The sequence below is a fragment of the Octopus bimaculoides genome, chromosome 10 (genome assembly GCF_046866305.1).
Source record: "Octopus bimaculoides isolate indiv1 chromosome 10, ASM4686630v1, whole genome shotgun sequence".
NCBI lineage: Eukaryota > Metazoa > Mollusca > Cephalopoda > Octopoda > Octopodidae > Octopus > Octopus bimaculoides.
The window spans coordinates 90,084,474-90,102,336 of record NC_142937.1 but is presented as its reverse complement, the minus strand read 5'-3'; the positions used below and the strand labels follow the sequence as shown (position 1 = coordinate 90,102,336).

At 34.2% G+C, this 17,863-nt stretch overlaps 1 protein-coding gene across 3 annotated transcripts in view; it reads right to left on the bottom strand.

The window, feature by feature from the left end:
• The window catches only part of LOC106869408 (VWFA and cache domain-containing protein 1), a 51,048-nt gene that overhangs the window by 7,491 nt on the left and 25,694 nt on the right, over positions 1-17,863 (bottom strand). For all 3 annotated transcript variants that reach the window (XM_014915134.3, XM_014915132.3, XM_014915133.3), the window contains exons 7-23: positions 17,316-17,451; positions 16,446-16,517; positions 15,367-15,513; positions 14,558-14,658; positions 13,908-14,040; positions 12,804-12,953; positions 11,937-12,060; positions 10,565-10,679; positions 9,562-9,640; positions 8,783-8,869; positions 7,822-7,964; positions 6,936-7,033; positions 5,291-5,485; positions 4,397-4,519; positions 3,473-3,572; positions 1,933-2,031; positions 1,563-1,628 (exon numbers count right to left, since the gene is read on the bottom strand). In XM_014915134.3, the coding sequence (XP_014770620.2) occupies positions 1,563-1,628; positions 1,933-2,031; positions 3,473-3,572; positions 4,397-4,519; positions 5,291-5,485; positions 6,936-7,033; positions 7,822-7,964; positions 8,783-8,869; positions 9,562-9,640; positions 10,565-10,679; positions 11,937-12,060; positions 12,804-12,953; positions 13,908-14,040; positions 14,558-14,658; positions 15,367-15,513; positions 16,446-16,517; positions 17,316-17,451 (1,968 nt within the window). The remainder of the gene's footprint in view (positions 1-1,562; positions 1,629-1,932; positions 2,032-3,472; positions 3,573-4,396; positions 4,520-5,290; positions 5,486-6,935; positions 7,034-7,821; positions 7,965-8,782; positions 8,870-9,561; positions 9,641-10,564; positions 10,680-11,936; positions 12,061-12,803; positions 12,954-13,907; positions 14,041-14,557; positions 14,659-15,366; positions 15,514-16,445; positions 16,518-17,315; positions 17,452-17,863) is intronic.

Below are 17,863 nucleotides of genomic sequence, written 5' to 3'. Positions count from 1 at the left end.
CTTGTAATCAAAGATGGTACAGCTGTAACCATCCACTCTTTTATTTAGATAGTATAGTGTGATTTCAGTTAAGACAACAGGTACAACATAGCTTCTTTCCTGCTCCTTCTACACCACTGTCATCACTCTCAACTTTTTAAGTTTCTACGTTATCATGTGTTGAACATATTTTCTATATAGCAAAATATATTTAACGACTAAAGTACTAAAACAAGTGAAGTAATGTCTAATGTGGGATGCCTCATCATTCAGTGTCTACTTTTCCATCTTACATGGGTCAGAAAGAATTTACCGAGGCAAATTTGCTGCAGATGTATGCTTTTCCTGTTGCTAACTCTCACTGGTTTTTAAGCAAAGTGACTGTAAAGTAATACTTCCCTCTTAGAACTAAGATGTTTAGTCTCAGGTTAGCCCATATAGAACAAACTTATGATCAGATATTTCTTATTTTATTCAAATAATATATCTAGAACAACAAATATCCCATATGTCCTTCCATTTAAGACAAGAGGGTGTGATTTGGGGATATCGTTGATATTTCTAGCAATTCAAGCAAGCACAAAGAGTCTTCTCTCTTATGTTGTTTAAAACATTAAATGGTCAGGTCAGGTGATGAATCAAAATTCATCTTCACAGGTGTATGCTATGGCCAATGCATTTGTCCCACATACATTCCATCTTTGTGGAGATCAAGGAAATTCCTCTCCAGATCCAATAACTATATGTTTATACATATATGTACCAAAGTTCATGATACTTTCAGGTTCACTTGACGCTTTTATAAAACTGCTTTAAGGTGTCTTAGCATCACTCAAGAAAGACTTTTGTCAGTCATTCAGAGGTTATCTAAAGGACACTGCATCCTTGAAAAATTCCATACTTCCTCAAATTCATCAACACTACTCCTGATGTACCTATACACCCTTTCCATTTTAAGGCTCTTTTACTGTTCACTTTTCTGCCCGTTTGTGTTTTATTCTGTGTATTGCGCATGCACTTTGGACTACCATAGCTGTCTGTCTTTGCTTGATTCATTGTGGCTTTCTGTCCCTTCCTTTACCCTTTCCCAATAAGTTGTAATACCCCTGAACGCTATACAATAAGATCAAAGTTTACTTCCCAACAACATGGTTTCGGGTTCAGTCCCATGGTGTGATACCTTGAACAAATGTCTTCTGCTATAGCTCTGGGCTGCCCAAAGTGGATCTAATAGAGAGAAACTGAAACAAGTCTGTCATGTATGCATATGTGTGCTGTGTGTGTATGGGCATGCATTTGTGTCTCCTTGTTTTGACATCATGATAGTTATAAATGATTTCTATTGTCATTCATTCTCAGTATTTTGCAAGAGCATGTCTGGCCATGGGGAAATATTATCTTGCTTGGAAATAAGAAAGTGCTGGCAACAAGAAAGAGCATCCAGCCAAAGAAAATCTGCCTCAATAAACTCCATCTGACCCATGCAGGTGTGAGAAAGTGGACATTAATACAATGATGATACACATACACACAATCAAATTTTAACTTTATTCTTTCACTCAATTATAAATATATTTACATACCTGGTAACGAGCACAATGTTCTCCGTGGACCAAATTTGTGAGGACTCCTTCAAGACTAGTGTTGAACTAGAAATATAGAAACATAAGTATTACATTTCTCAGTTGTACTTCTTTGTCAACTGATTTGAACTGAGATCTTATTTTAGAATCACTCTAACAATAACAACACATACACAATTCCTTTTATCTTCATTACTATTTTGTGATTATGTTATATATTAGTTATCAATATCTTTTACTGTACATCAACAGCCTGACTACTGAATCACTATCAATAATTGTGAACATAGGTGGCAATACTTAAAATACTTAAGACTTCAACATTAATTATTTATGAAGAACGGAACAAAACCTAGGTTTTACAGCTTACATTATAGAATCTTTGAACAGTTCGGTCATTGTATCTATTGCAGAGTTTCTTCTGGACAAATCCTCGATGATTCAATATATCATTTGCTATGAGTGGTTCCTGAAGAAAAGAAACAAAAATTATATCAAACCAAGACAAATCATTAGAGGTATATATATCATGCCCCCTCACATGCACATACACAAGCACTCATGTCCCATGGAGAAAGATAACTTCCATTCTCCAGAAAAGTGACAGGTCTATTACGGTAATCATGTTGTGATACAAATACTTTACACACACATACACACACTAATTCGTTTTACAGTCATTTTTTCTATACTGGCAAGGGTTAGATGAATACATATTACCAAGACATTGTTTTAACACCCAGATAACCTTTACTTGTTCTTCAAGTAAGAGAGTTTCATTCCACATAACTTTGGAAGTGCAGAATTACTGGAGTATTTGTTAACTGGGAAAATATCAATAAACAATAATGTCTGTAGCTTGGCTCAGCAGAGAATTTAAACATTCATACAGAGACACACATACACGATGAGCTCTGTAGCTTCATCATCGTTTAACGTCTGCTTTCCATGCTGGCATGGGTTGGAAGGTTTGACTGAAAACTGGTAAGCCAGGAGGATGCACCAGGTTCCAATCTGATTCGGAACGGTTTCTACAGCTGGATGCCCTTCCTAACGCCAACCACTCCAAGAGTGTAGTGGGCATTTTTTACGCGCACCTAGCAAATTCCCTCCCAAAGCATTGGCTGACAGAGAGCTATGGTAGAAAACATTTGCCCAAGGTGTGGTGCAGTGCGACAGAACCCAAAACGAGATGATTGTAAAGCAGACTTCATAGTCACAGGACCATGCTGGTGTGTTATATGTTATTGTTAGGAGTTAACGACTGAATAGATGGTCAACAGTGTGCTTGTGTGTGTGTGCACGCACATACACATAAGAAACTGCAAGCTCTGATATTTGCTTATGTAAAAGTAGTTAATTAATCATACAAGAATACAACCGAGAAAACTGGACATCAAAGGTATTCACTAATGTAAGATCATCATCATCATCATCATCATCGTTTAACGTCCGCTTTCCATGCTAGCATGGGTTGGACGATTTGACTGAGGACTGGTGAAACCGGATGGCAACACCAGGCTCCAATCTAATTTGGCAGAGTTTCTACAGCTGGATGCCCTTCCTAACGCCAACCACTCAGAGAGTGTAGTGGGTGCTTTTACGTGTCACCCGCACGAAAACGGCCACGCTTGAAATGGTGTCTTTTATGTGCCACCCGCACAAGCCAGTCCAGGGGCACTGGCAACGATCTCACTCGAAAATCCTACGGGAGCCAGTCAGGCGGTACTGGCAACGGCCACGCTCAAAATGGTGCATCTCATGTGCCACCCGCACAAGAGCCAGTCCAGGGGCACTGGCAACGATCTTACTTGGCTTGCCGGGTCTTCTCACGCACAACACATTTCCAAAGGTCTCGGTCAGATGAATAAATTAATTCAAAGTTGGCTTTGATATAATATGGCACTTACTTTGTGTGTGATATGTTGTTGCTCAACAGGACCTTTTCGATTTGGTTCAATGAGGTCAGGATGGGAAATGAGGTAGCCATTGTCATCCATGATAAAGCATCTACAACCAGAGATGATCAGTGATATCATTTGGTGTCGTTATAATTTACAATTACATTTTTTTTTATATCAATGCAAAACAGAAACATAATAGTTTTAAAATTAATAGACTTCAATTTTAAAGAAATAATTCCATCAATTTATAATAGGCAAGACAACATTCATCCATACATTCCAATCAATGTGAAGCTGCGACTTCCCTCACTAGTACACACGCATAATTGGGTGGATATTTGTGTGTGTGTGTGTGTGTGTGTGTGTGTGTGTGTGTGTGTACATGCATATATATGTATGTTTGTGTGCACCCTCATCTAGATATCACTTGATGGTTGTGAATGAGAATCAGTTTCGCACAAGTGAGGTTGTTTGTTTCTCATCTTCCATGAAAATCATGTCTAGCTTTGAAGAAACATTTGATTGCTTGGAAACATGTGAAGGTTGGTGACACAAAGGGCATCCAGCCATTGAAAATTTGCCTCAACGAACTCTCCTTGACCCATGCAAGCAAAGAAAAATCTACAGTTAATGATGATGATGATGATGATAAGAGAAAATTGAGAAATACATAAATTATTCAAATTACTTGTAGACTCTAGCTTTTGGTTTTCAAATCTCTTGCTAAACTTTTCAATTAATATTAGATTAAACATTACTTGTTACAGAATAAAATATGGAAAGAGGTGTGCATGAAATATAAGCCTTATTAATTACTTCTTCAAATGCTACATGACTTCTACTTGGTCACTGAATCTGCTACAGATAACTAAATCTCTCTCAAATCAGACCAACCTATTCACAGTGAAATCATAAAAAATAACTTCTTACCTAACAGTTGGCTGTTCACAGGCTGGTACTTTCTCAGCCAGAATCTTATAGAAATAGCCAAGGGTGATATCCATGCCCATCACAGCAGCAACTTTGTCTTGAGGACTGTGGAGTGCAGCTCTCCTGTAAGAAAACAAAATACAAATATGACAATAAATAATAAATAATAAATACTTTGTAAAACTAAATATAATTAAGTTGACTGGGACATCCAGCTTCATTGCCTGGCTTGTTCAGCCTCTTCACAATAAGAGTGACTACTCTCAGTAAATGAGAGACAGACAGACAGACAGAGAGTGATAATTATCATCATTGTTTTTATGTTAGTTTTCCCATGCAAGCATAGGCTAAATGGAGCATGTTGTGGCAGATTTTCTATGATGAGATGCTCTTCCTACTGCTAATTCTGACCTGTTTTCCAAATAAGATATTTTCATTTATTGTCCTCACATGTTGAAACCAATGAGCCACTGAAACTATGGGAGTATATTACCAGGGAATATAAATATACATGAGAATGTAAAGTATACTTCATTTTAATAATTATTAATTTTAGGGTTGCTGTGAAAAGTAAAGAAATTGGTTATACAACTAGTCTTATCACTCTGTAGATAGAGAAAAATGTGATTGAACTGACCAATTTCTAGTTTTTAAACTTTTTTCACAGAAAAACAACATCTGTCTGTCCACAGAGTTTAGTAGTTTATAAATATTTATAGAATATCTATATAGAAACTTGGATTTGGTTAAACCTTCAGTCTGATTTGAATCGTAGTGCATTAACTGTACATTTCAAATTATCTAGTGTAGTGTACAAACATATAGATACAAGTACACACACAAACAATTATATATGCATGATTCATACACATTTATATAAATATATATACTTACTTTCCCTCAAATATAGTATGGCTGACAGTGACAATATAGCCAGCACCTCCAACATCTAGATAGGGAGCAGCAAGTGTCACAAAACCCGGGAAAGCAAGTGCTCTTTCAAACCAGGGTCTTTTAGTGGGGTCATAGGTCTTATCCATTAGTGTACCTGGGTAAACTCGGAATGAACCACCAGGTGTTGCAACATATCTGTAAAATCAAAAAACAAAAGCATGAATATTACATGTTAAATCTGCTGAGTAATGTAGGTATATAAAGTGGTTGACACATCAAGGTATCATCTAAATGTGTACAATTCCCTCTGGATGCATACCTTTCATTCTTATGCATATACACAGGCATGCATATATGTATGTACTGTGGAAGGCCTACACAAGCATGGATGTTGATGTTTTGATAATACTGGGCTGTCAACTTCTTGTTTGTGAGTTTAACTCCACTCTAAGTATTTTGCTAAGTCACTGAGAAGGACACTTTATTCTACAATTCCTCAATGGCTCTGGTTTTAAGAAAGAATGAATGGATAATATTAACTTAGACTGGTCTTCTATCTAAGAGAGATGATATTTTTCTGATATTTGCTTTACACTCTGAGACTAGAGAGAAACACAGCCTACCAGGGTTTAATACCTTCAGGGTTTATTCAGTAACTGATGACCAGAGAGGGCACTCAGCCTCCAGACCCTAGAAGCCTCAATGAAGGGGATATTGCAAATAAGGGAGACAATCTTTATAGGTTTAATAAATGAATGGAATCATTTCCATGTTTAAGACATATTTCAGCAGCTTGGCATGAAGATTGAACTAGTTTTGTCTTTCATAAACCTCTTCTTCCCAGCTGTCCTTGATGAATTGTAAATAAAAAACAAAAACAAATCAATTTAATCTTCATGCCAAGCTGCTGAAAGCTCTATGGTTTAACTCTGAAGTCTTATGTTACAGTACAACGGAAGATGTATTTAATAAAGATACGGGCATGACTGTCACCACACTTTCCAAGCTCACATGGGCCAGACGGAGTTCATTGAAACAGATTCTCTTCTGCTGGATGCCCTTCCTGCTCACCAACCTTCACCTGTTTCCAAGCATAAATATATACATATTCAAGCTTGATTTCAATGATGTCAGACTACTGTATACAGAATGACATACTGAGTTTTAATTGCCATCATCAATAATATTTTCATACCAACTTTTCAATATAGTGGGCAATGCTATTTCTAGCACAGAATCTCATTTCATTCCCCAACCCCAAATGCTACAATATGCTACATGACATTGCCAAGTTAACAACATAGTACCTGTAGCATGGTGATGTATGTAGCTACATGGATATATAAGATCTGTTATACTGATAGCCAATCACATGGGTTCCAAGTGTTTCACCAGCTACACTGTATAGCCATACTTATTTTTAACAATGATTGCAAAGTTACCATCACCATTACCATGGCTACTGCCATGGTAGTGATGAGGGAGATGTTGGTACTGAAGATTCTGCAGTCAGCATTACCACGGTGATGCAGTTAATCAACTGCTATCAAATATGTCGAACTACAGAAAAAGAGAAAGACAAATATAAAAGCATTAAGAGCAGAAAAACTGGCAGATATTGTAAAAGGAGCTGAATTAAACTTACCGTCGTATGATATAATCGTTCAGTTGACTTGTATGGAAACGTCGCACCCATTCATCATTAATTCTTGCAGTAGCAGCAACATCATTTCGAATTTGATCCTAAAATTGTTAAAGATATTTCCAAGTGAAAATAAAAACAATATAGTAACAAGAAATATTTGCAAATTTCTTATGTTACAGACCAGAGCCAATATAAAGTTTGTTGGTTTTAGAGATATAATATTAACAATATGGTAATAGTCAGTAACATCCAGGAGGTCAGCCAGTGGGTAATGGAACACCATTAAAGTAGTGTTGTCAGGACTAAGTCCTCTTAATAACTAGCCAGGAAAAGTGTTCTAAATATTAAAGAAAATACCCTAATAGCACTTTTAACTGTTTATAAATAAAAATTCCATCTAAACTTGAAAGAGCTTTTAAGAGATAGTATTTAGTCCTGGTTTCATAATGTGAAACGGGAGAGCAATATCAACTGTCTCTACCAAGAAATTGCACATATGAAAAATGAGATAACAACTCATCTAGGCAATAAAGACTTAGTTCACATAAGTTTACTACCGTTCTCACCCATTGAAGAGCATCATCATTATCATTTAACGTCCGCTTTCCATGCTGGCATGGGTTGGACGGTTTGACTGGGGACTGGTGAGCCAGATGGCTGCACCAGGCTCCAATCTGATCTGGCAGAGTTTCTACAGCGGGATGCCCTTCCTAACGCCAACCACTCCAAGAGTGCAGTAGGTGCATCCATTTATGTTTGTTTCATGACCACTAGACAACAGATGTTCAAATTAGGTATAAATGAAGCAGAAGATTAACAGGTATGTCATAAGTATAAAACAGACATGTTATACTTGAAGCAGAAAGTTATTCACTTTATAACTTACCTTCAGTCCTGGATTTTGGATTAGGCGAGTGTTGTCTTTTAGGAAAGCTATATAGCCTTGTACCATTCTTCTGGTTTCTTCTTGACTTAAATGTTCAAATGGATTGATAAAACTGTTGGCAGCAAGGAATACAGTGCTGATATCTGTAGAATGGAATCAAACAAAAACAAAATAAGGATATTGAAACAATATATTTAGACACAGTCTACACCAATCATTTAGAAGATGAAAAAATTAGATGACGGCTTTGAAGCAAAATATTTCATCTTGTGAATTTCTTAATCATATAGCAATGCATGCATCCACATTTAAGAGTCAGACATAATGCAAAATCCTTAGGTAAAAGATAAAACTTTTAAATCTACTTTTGATATGAGCTTGAAATATTCAATATTATTAACTAGAAATTATCTCAACAATCATCAATAAATTTCCTTACAGCAGCACAAAAACAATTTGGAAGAGAAGTTATAATTATCGAAATGATCAGAGGATAACTGGTATTTGTTTTATATATCCTGAAGGCATGAAAGACAAAATTGATTCCATAAGTATTTTCACCCAGAACATGGATTGATTCAATACCCTCAGAAGCGTTACTAGACTTGAGCTAAGAGTCACTATTTCTAAACATAATAATGCCCTTACGACAAAACAAACATTACTCCTGATGTGCACATGTACCCTTTGCTCTTCATGACTCTTTTACAGTTCAATTTTCTAATCTTTTTGAATTTTGTGTACTATGCATGCATTTTCAGCTTTAACTGCTGTCTTTCTTTAGTTGATTTTTTTTTTTGCTGTTTTCTATTCCTCTCTTTTGCCCATTTTTGATGAGTTATAGTGCATTTGAATGCATCTAAGAATAACTTTACTGTATACATTCAGATCATTAATATAAACTACATATATATATTAACACCATAATATAAAAAATCAAAGCGAAAGAGATGTAACTTACCAAGTGTTGAAAGTTGTTTTAGATGGACACACATGTTATCTGTTGGTAGTAAATCTAACCTGTGATATACCAATTCTGGGGTGAGCACTAAACAAAAGAAAACAAACAAAACCAGTAGGTTATTCATTTTATTAGATTATCAGCTGTTTTTTTAATATTTTAGCACTGATCATCAATGCTGTTGTCACCACTGCCATCAACATCAGTGTAGCATCTGTTCCTAAACTGAAGTTGCAATCATAAAGTAAAAAGCCATTTATGCTAAAACACACACATTACTAAAGTACAAATACCCAGAAACAGCATTCAGCATAAGTTATAAAAGATTTGCTGCAAAAATATCATAAACCTTATACATTTGGTTCATAAAGCTACAGATGTTGTGTAAGGTAAATATGGCCATCACTCAAATTTTACTGTGAAACAAAAAAAAAAATCTAATACTGTGTTTCATGACAAACAAAAACATTGATTTAAATAGATCTAAGTGCATGTTTTTGGTAGGATTTACAACCTCAAAATTATTTTAGAGATCTTAAAAATAATTTTATATTATCTTAAACAGTTTTATATAGAGTTAACTATTTCATTTTTTCAACATACTAACATATTTTGTTCGTGCTGAAGTAACTCTTACTAATGAATAACGTCACTAGTCTCCTAAAATTCCAGTATCATTTTTTTCACTGGTGGACTACAACTATGACACAGCACTGTACTCACTGAGGTTAAATGTATACCAAACCAAACCAATTATTATTGCAGATAACAAAGCTTACCATGAATCTTTTTCATTTGACGTCTTTCTTTTTTATCTGTGAGTGTTTTAATTACCACAATATACGGTACATTTGGAATCTGGAGGAGTAAAAAAATTATCCAACATAAATTTTAGAATAAAAAAAAATAAATTGCATTAAAACATTCACAAAAAAAGAAAAACAATGTTTATCAAATATTCTCTTACACAAAAAGGTGGAGCAAATGGTTAAGGCAAATTAACATAAAACTATTAGTTTCCATTTTACTAGCTTCATAATTCAGTGGGTTGCAGCCATGCTTTCAAGGTGTGCATTGGCTCAACTAAGTTATCTGGTAATTATTTTAGCAATCATATATAAACAAAGCAAAATCATCATCGGTGCTAAGGGAAATCACTCAGTCAGACTTAAATATTGCAGCAAATTTCTTGTTGGATGGACCAGCTTGAGACAGACAAACATGTGAGTGCATGCAATGAGCTTCGGCAAAATATCTTCTATACAATGAAAACAGCAAGTATTGTGCAATGTCTAAAAATATAAGTGAAATATAAATAAACATAATATTATACAACAGTATGTAATTTAATTAATATCAACTCTGATTTCTTAAAGATTAGCGATGATCACGAGGTAAAACTCCAACAGATAAGAATTTATCAAGATAGCCAATTTCAACAAGATTTGGAAAACATCTACACATTTGAAAATCATAAAAAATTCTCACTCATTCATGGAAATAAAAACTGACAACTTTTACATATGTCTTAGAAATTTATAGAGTCAAGGGGTCACTAACCGACTGGACCAAAACCCAAGAAGCTACATGAAAACCAAGTAGCATAACAGGCAGTGACAACAGCAACACCAGGACTCTTGGCTTAGTACAGAAGATATTGAAGAGATAAGGATTAGTGTAGGAATGAGGGAGAACCAACGATACTGGAAGTTACCTCTAAGGTACAACCATTGTTTTACGTGTCATAAAGAACAAACATACAATATTAAAAAAAAAAGTTACCTTTCTCCAGCTGTACACAGCAAAAGAACTATTGATTGTGGCTTGGCCATCATTTTCAGACTTTTCTGTTGTTATATTGCCTTCAAGAGGAGCTATTTCCCTGCCTCGCTCTTTCCTGAAAACAACATCAACACAAAGTTTACAGTCAGATAAAATGCATTTGAAAAAAGATTTAGTCTCTAATTTGTCAGCCATTAAAAATTCACAGAAGAATAATCTCTCATGATCTAATGGGATGTTGGAATACTAAGTATTATTTTTGTCTACAAGAAGTGATTACATGAAGGACACACTGAAATGTTAGACCCTTCCACCATTGACCCAAGCAGCTCTAACTGAATTACAAGTTTCAACAACAAATTAATTAATGAATGAATGAATGTAGGTATATCAATAGGTTTGATCTTGAGTAATGGAACATCAATTTATCTTCAATGATTCTCGAAACAACTGTAGAAGCAAATGAGTCAAGGAAAAAAGGTACTGGGCAAACAAAGGACAAATCTTAAGTTCAAGTTTACTGTAAGTATTATGATATATTAGAGCAAAACACTGAAGTCTATGTACCATATTTCACCTGGCTGTCAAATACAGGTTGCAGATCGTCTGGGAATTTTACTTGCAAAATGTAGCACCTAATCCAGAGTAACAGTTTTCTTTCAACTTTGTTACACCTTGAAATCAGAACTAAGCACTAACACCTGAAAGCCGCTTAGAAACGTTTACATTTCTATAGCTGATTTAGTACACAGAAATACGACAGTATTGAATCAATTATTTTATAATTATTGTAATGTTTATGCCTTTCTTGAAGATATTACTGATTTATGATGTGAGAGGATTTCACTTTGGATGATAATCCTAACATGAACATCATTACTTGGTCTTTGGGTACCTAAAGTGGAGTTTACTCATTACAAGCATTCAGATCAGACTTTTGATACCTTCTCCATTTATGTTTTTACAGATATTATAATAGATATCAGCTGCATCTATCTCACCAACCTCATTTAACTTACAGAAGTCATTGGCACTGCTTCTCCTCTCCTGGCTGGTTTACAAAAATAAAATGTTATTTGAGAATTGGATCCACAAATTTGATTCACCAGCAGCTGGCTTATATCTTACATATCTTGTGCAAGTAAATTTCTTAGATATTCATTGGAAATAGAAAATGGGGTTATGTGACAATAGGAATATAAGTGGTAAATGATGCGAAGTGAAGTACTTACAATCAAGAATGGAAACTAAGGCTTAAAATCTCTTCACAGAGTGACCTACCTTGACTGTAAGGAATTATTCATATCTAAAAACAAAAAAATCATTTCATTGAAACATATTCTAATGTGAATAATTTTCACCATTTGATCACCTTAAAATAGCATCTCGTATCTCAGCAAAATTGGGTACATTTTCAAAATGTCTTATATCTGTATGCATTGGCTGTAATCTGGTCCTGATTGGCCGACTGAAAGATGGGTGCATAATAGTGTAGCCTGAAACACAAAGGGAAAAAGCAATTCCATAAAGATTTCCTTTCACTGGATACAAAGGTGAATTTTTACAAGAGAAAGGAATAAAAAATGAAGGCATGGAGGGATGTACTGGGTTGTTGGAACACTATTGAAGTTTTCTGCCTACAAGTAATGATTACACAGAAGATACACTGGAATGTTACACCACCACCTCTCCTACTGACCCAAGCAGTATGTACTCACAAGATTTAACATTATGAACTTCCTAATAAATGCTGTTATATCAGGTTGCAGATCTTCTGAAAATTTTCTTTGATTAATTTTGGCAAAATTTCAAAAAACACAATGATGAGGGACAAGTAAATGTTACACTATATTCAGTGACTTGCTGTTTCTGAAAGGTCGTGTCCTAAATGGCTGGTTCTGGTGGAGAATGAACTGAATTGCAAAGTGAGGTGGCAAGGTAGAAAATGACAAACTCCACAACATTTATCCACTTCTTTTGTTTGCAGTAGGGATGGACTCAATTTTTCCAAGAGATTTATGAAGGAATAAAGAACACAAAACATGCTCACTACCGGTACTACAGGTGAGATCAGATCTCAGGATGCTGTTCTTCTGAGATGAATAGTAATATGGTTTTAAAAAAAATCTCTCAACACCCAACCCCTGGGTGTAAAAAATAAATAGATGCTAAACAGCTGTAGTTTTGTGAGTGAGCATGTGCATGTTAAAAAATGAGTTATTTAATAAAAACCACTTACCATCTGTGTTGATGATGAAGGCATATGATGACTCTTCTTGGTTGAAATAGGTAATGTCTTGTGCAATATCTTCCATGTGTAAATCAACACCAACAACTCCTATCAAAGTTCCATCATGGATACATGCTTGGCTAATACTCATAGTCAGAGCTGAAAAAAAAGAAAAGATATCTCAAATACATAAGCTTCCTTGAATGTTCATAGTTAAGAGACAGAAAGAAGCTTGGTTGATATTCAGAGTAAGAACTACAGCAAAGATATCTTAGTGATTTTATAATAAATGGTTCAAAATATTGAAAATTTTAATCAACATTTTAAATAAAAAGTTGAAAATATTCTGTAAAAGTTAAATGGTATAAAGCCTTTCCAAACTACAAAGTGCTTTAAATTATAATCTGACAGAAAAGCTGCAGGTCCTTTTCAAAGCCCTCTTAGACTGTGTATAAATGTGTACAATGCACATACATATTATGTATATTACACACACACAAGCTGCTCTATGTTTAACAAATAGAAAGGAATGCTCAATACATGTTATCAAAAATGAGGGTTTTTTTAAATTCAAATTTAAGCCAACAATTTGTTTCATGTCACTGAAATTTCAGGCAAAACTGTTGTGACTTGGTATTAGTGGTGTATATGAGGTCTGGTGCTTGTGTATTAATGGAAAAATTTAATTTAGATCAATTTATGTAGGAAGCTTGTACCACAAGACCAGGAGGGGGGGGGGGTCAGGTGCATTGGTATCAAAAGGGTTAAATGCAGTTTTTATATGGCCAGATGACTATGCTGGTGTTAACCTTTTTAGTCAACCCTTATAACATCAGTAAAAAACAAAATACACAGTGAAAATGCTTAAGTCTGACACCAAAGTATCTTAAAATTACAGCAGTGGCCAATGATTTGAGCATCAGATACAGTTGCAAAAATGAAGTTGTAAGTTCAAAATCTGGTGTAGCTCAGAGTTAGCACCTGATGATTGATGGCTGGAGATCAACATAGATCAAAATATGTTAAAGTACATCTAAGATGATGAAACAGACAAGAAAACATCATTATAAACTCACGTGGAACAAAATACAAGTATAAATAGATATATTTTACCTTTGTCAGCTTCATCGGTGTATGGCAAGGAGAATACAGGTAGATATTTGTCAGACTGGTTCAATGGACGATAAAACAACCCAACAGTGGAACTGAGATCTTTTGTTTTGTTTATAGCTACCATCATTCCTTTCTAAAGACGATAAAACATATAAATAATTACATCATAAACATATATCAGTTCAGGTGATTGATACATCTCACCTGCAATGTCATTGTATTCTAACAAAAAGAGAAGTAGGTGAGTCGGTGTACATAATAAAAATAAGAATAATGACAATAATCTTTACATAATGATAGCTGATATGTTGGTTGGTTGATTAATTTCTCCAGTTACACTTGAAATTTTTTGAGAGAAGAGAAAGTAGAAGAGAGATACACAAACAGTGTTCACAGATGACATAAGGATGAGTGCAGATAATTGGCTTGGTAACAAGCAATGAGTAAAAAATACTATAGACACACATACTGAAAGAGAAAGAATCAGAGAGACAGATGAAAAGGATATTACCCACAGTTGCAGAAGTATGTTTCCAGAGTTACCTATCATATGATGGGTAACACTCTAGTAAAAATAATTTCAAGTGAAAAACAAAAGACACACACAAAAATGAGAAGGAGAGATGTATTGAAATTTCAAAATTCTTTACCAAAATTGCTGTTGTATTCTCATATGGGACATCATATTTGGCATAATTTTGATCAGCAACATCTTGTAAGAAGCTCTTTTCATACATTGTTGGGATGGTATCTGTTTTAATTATAGAAAGGAAATTAGTCAACAACTGGTTTAAAATTTCAACTAAGCAATTTAAGTTTATCCTTTAAAAAAAAAAAAAAGAATGCTTTCTTTTCAGCTTCAGATTTCAATTTAATCTAGAAGTGATGTTTTTAACAAAAACAAAATCAATATAAGATGAATAATTGAACTACAGAAAACTGAAAATTCTGAACTGAGCTTGAAATAAAGCAAAAAAAAAAAAATTAAAAAAAAAAAAAAGTGGTATTTTAACTTCTCAACTTCAATCTAGCTTGAATTATAATATTAGATTCCACCAAGAACTAAAACACAGCTTCGCCTTAGCATCCCCACTTCTGATTATAGTATCAGGATGAATGGTAAGGTTAATATGGATAATTTAAGTCAGGGAATTACAACTCAGTTTATGAGAAATATTTCCACTTTAATTCATTTGACATTCTTACTTATAAAGTCAGTTTTGTAATGAAAGGAAATATAATTGATTGACTCAATCCACAATGCAATCCATTAATACTTATTTTATCAACCTCCACCGAGATTAGAGAAAAAAACAACTGGATTGTGGCAGGATATAAATAGAGGTGTAAATTAAAGGTGTGACATGAAAATAAGATAGTGCATTACAGTAATAAAGCAGAAGTATGGACTACACATATTACTTAATCTACATGACTTTCAACAAAATTGGACCCTTACCATCAATGACAGCATATGTATTGATAATAACTTTGAAATTCAGTTTGGTGTTATGGTAAGAGATAGTATCAAATACATCTCGGGCTTCAGTCAGAATTGATAACAAGCCACGACTGATGTACATAATCATGACTTTGTCTTCTTTGTCTGAAAACAAAAATGAAAATCAATAAAATGTTATTTTAAATATTGGTTTTATGGATTCATTACATAATCTGTTAACAATGGACAAACTTATACACCCAAAGTAATGCATATATTATAAACACTGTCGCATCATCAAAGACTGGATCTTTGGAATTCCCTGTCCCACATTCCAGACACTGACACCAGATAATCCCACTCTGGGTTTTTCTTGAAATCTGGTTTAGATTAATGATTTTTAATTTTAAAAAGTGAGAATAGAAAGATGACATTGAAAATGAAAGGTTGTCTAAAACAACCAAAAGAATTCATAACTATAGAATATTGTTTTATATGGTTCCACTGACAATTTTGGAAGGAAATATAATTGATTATGTGTATCACTGGTGCTTATTTTATCAGTCTCTTAATGGATAAAACAGCAAACTGCATTTTAGCAATATTTGAATAGAAGTGTTATTAGTTTGACTAGTAAAAATTATTTAAGAAATCTATCTTTTGAATGAATTTGCAACAACTTATTAAAATGTTAATATCACTTTTTGTTAGTTTATAGCTAAAACTGAACTAAGTTTATTGCTAAGGAGATGTGTGGTTGATAGTCTATGCCACTATCATAACATATGACAATGAGGTCACTCGACTTTCTTGATTAGTAGTAACATTTGTTCCACTCATGCTAGCATGGGCTGACCAGGACCACAGATCACTTCTCAATTTTGTGTCATCTTATCTATGGAGTCCAACATCCTGAGATCCAATCTCACTGCTTCTCAGGTTATTCTTGGTCATGCTCTGGTATCATTCACTCCGCTTAAGCACACCCACTTCCCCTACTTACACCAACGAATGTCTTTAAAGTCACTACATAACAATTAACAATCTAAACATACAAGTCGTTCACATGTTAACAGAGATTATTAAATATAACTTACCAATTACCGAGTCACCAGAATTTTCTATCATTTCAAAAGCATACTGAAATCCAAGGGAGTGGTTGGTTGCAGCTGGGGAGAAACATGAAGAGAATATGATTGTTCTTGAAAGAGAGAGAGAGAGTGTGTGTGTGTGTGTGTGTGTGTGTGTGTGTGTGTGTGTGTGTGTGTGTGTGTGTGTGTGTGTGTGTGTGTGTATTTGTAAGGAATGATGAAAAGAAAATCTATCTTTCAATTACATAAATAACAAAACCTACACTGTGTTAAGAAATAAAATTTCGAACCAATAAACACATCTTCAGAATCAACAAATCCTTTTTACAATATTTACATTTTTAAAAATGTAAATTAATAACTTGAAAAATTATATTCTTATTAACAACAACACGTCTCAGACATTCAGAGAGATTTAAGTTCTTAAATGAGATGATAAAAATTAAACTTTTTTATATGCCTCAATTTTGAACTTGTGAACAGAGCATGCTGTTGTTTTTTGTGGGAATTGGTTGGAATTGATATACTTATTTGAGAAAATTTTTATGGGTGTGAGATAAAGATGGTGGTGGAAGGGTGCTGGAGAGTACTCACAAGGTACCAGAAGGTGAGTACAAGAGAGAAATAAGACTATGGATTGAAGAAAGGAAAGTGTAGGTCAGCCATTTAAAACATACATATATCATTATATCCACTTTTGTTTTATTTCGTAATAGAACATATCATCAAATATCAAAACCTTTCATCACATATCTACAACCTGGTCACTGATACTTTATTCAACACAGCATATCAGTAACTGGACCAACTTCACCAAATTGAAGGAAAAAAAAAGAAGATAAAATAGAATTTAAGGGAAAAATAATCTCTACTAACCATTTTCTTTCTTTAAGCCATCTAAAAATTTGTTGAAATATAATCTAGTCTCATAAGTTGCTTGTACCAGTGTATGTGGAAGACAGGAATCAGCTCGTGGGTATGTTGGTTCAGCAGCTAATCCAATAACTCCAACCTGTTGACATGAAATTATCAAAAAAATTGATTTTTTTATATACACCCGTCGAAATCAAAGATTCCTAACCTTTTCTACAAACACAACCCATTTCAGCAAATCAATCATCCACCACCACCTTTTTAAATATTAAAAATAAAATCAATGGTGTGCACTTAACATTTGACATTGCAGATAAAACAAAGGAAATATTCCTCAGTTCTTGTCTACAGAAAATGATGAGTTGTATCCAACATACTTAAAGCTTATTATATAACATAGTCAGGGACATTTAACATTTTTATCAAATATTTCAAAAATTACCAAAAAAAATTTCTTTTTGCATCCCTTCACAAATTGTATTACAGCCCATAGGTGAGAACTGCATATCTAAGTAGCATGATCAATAAAGAGAGCATTCAATACTTAATAC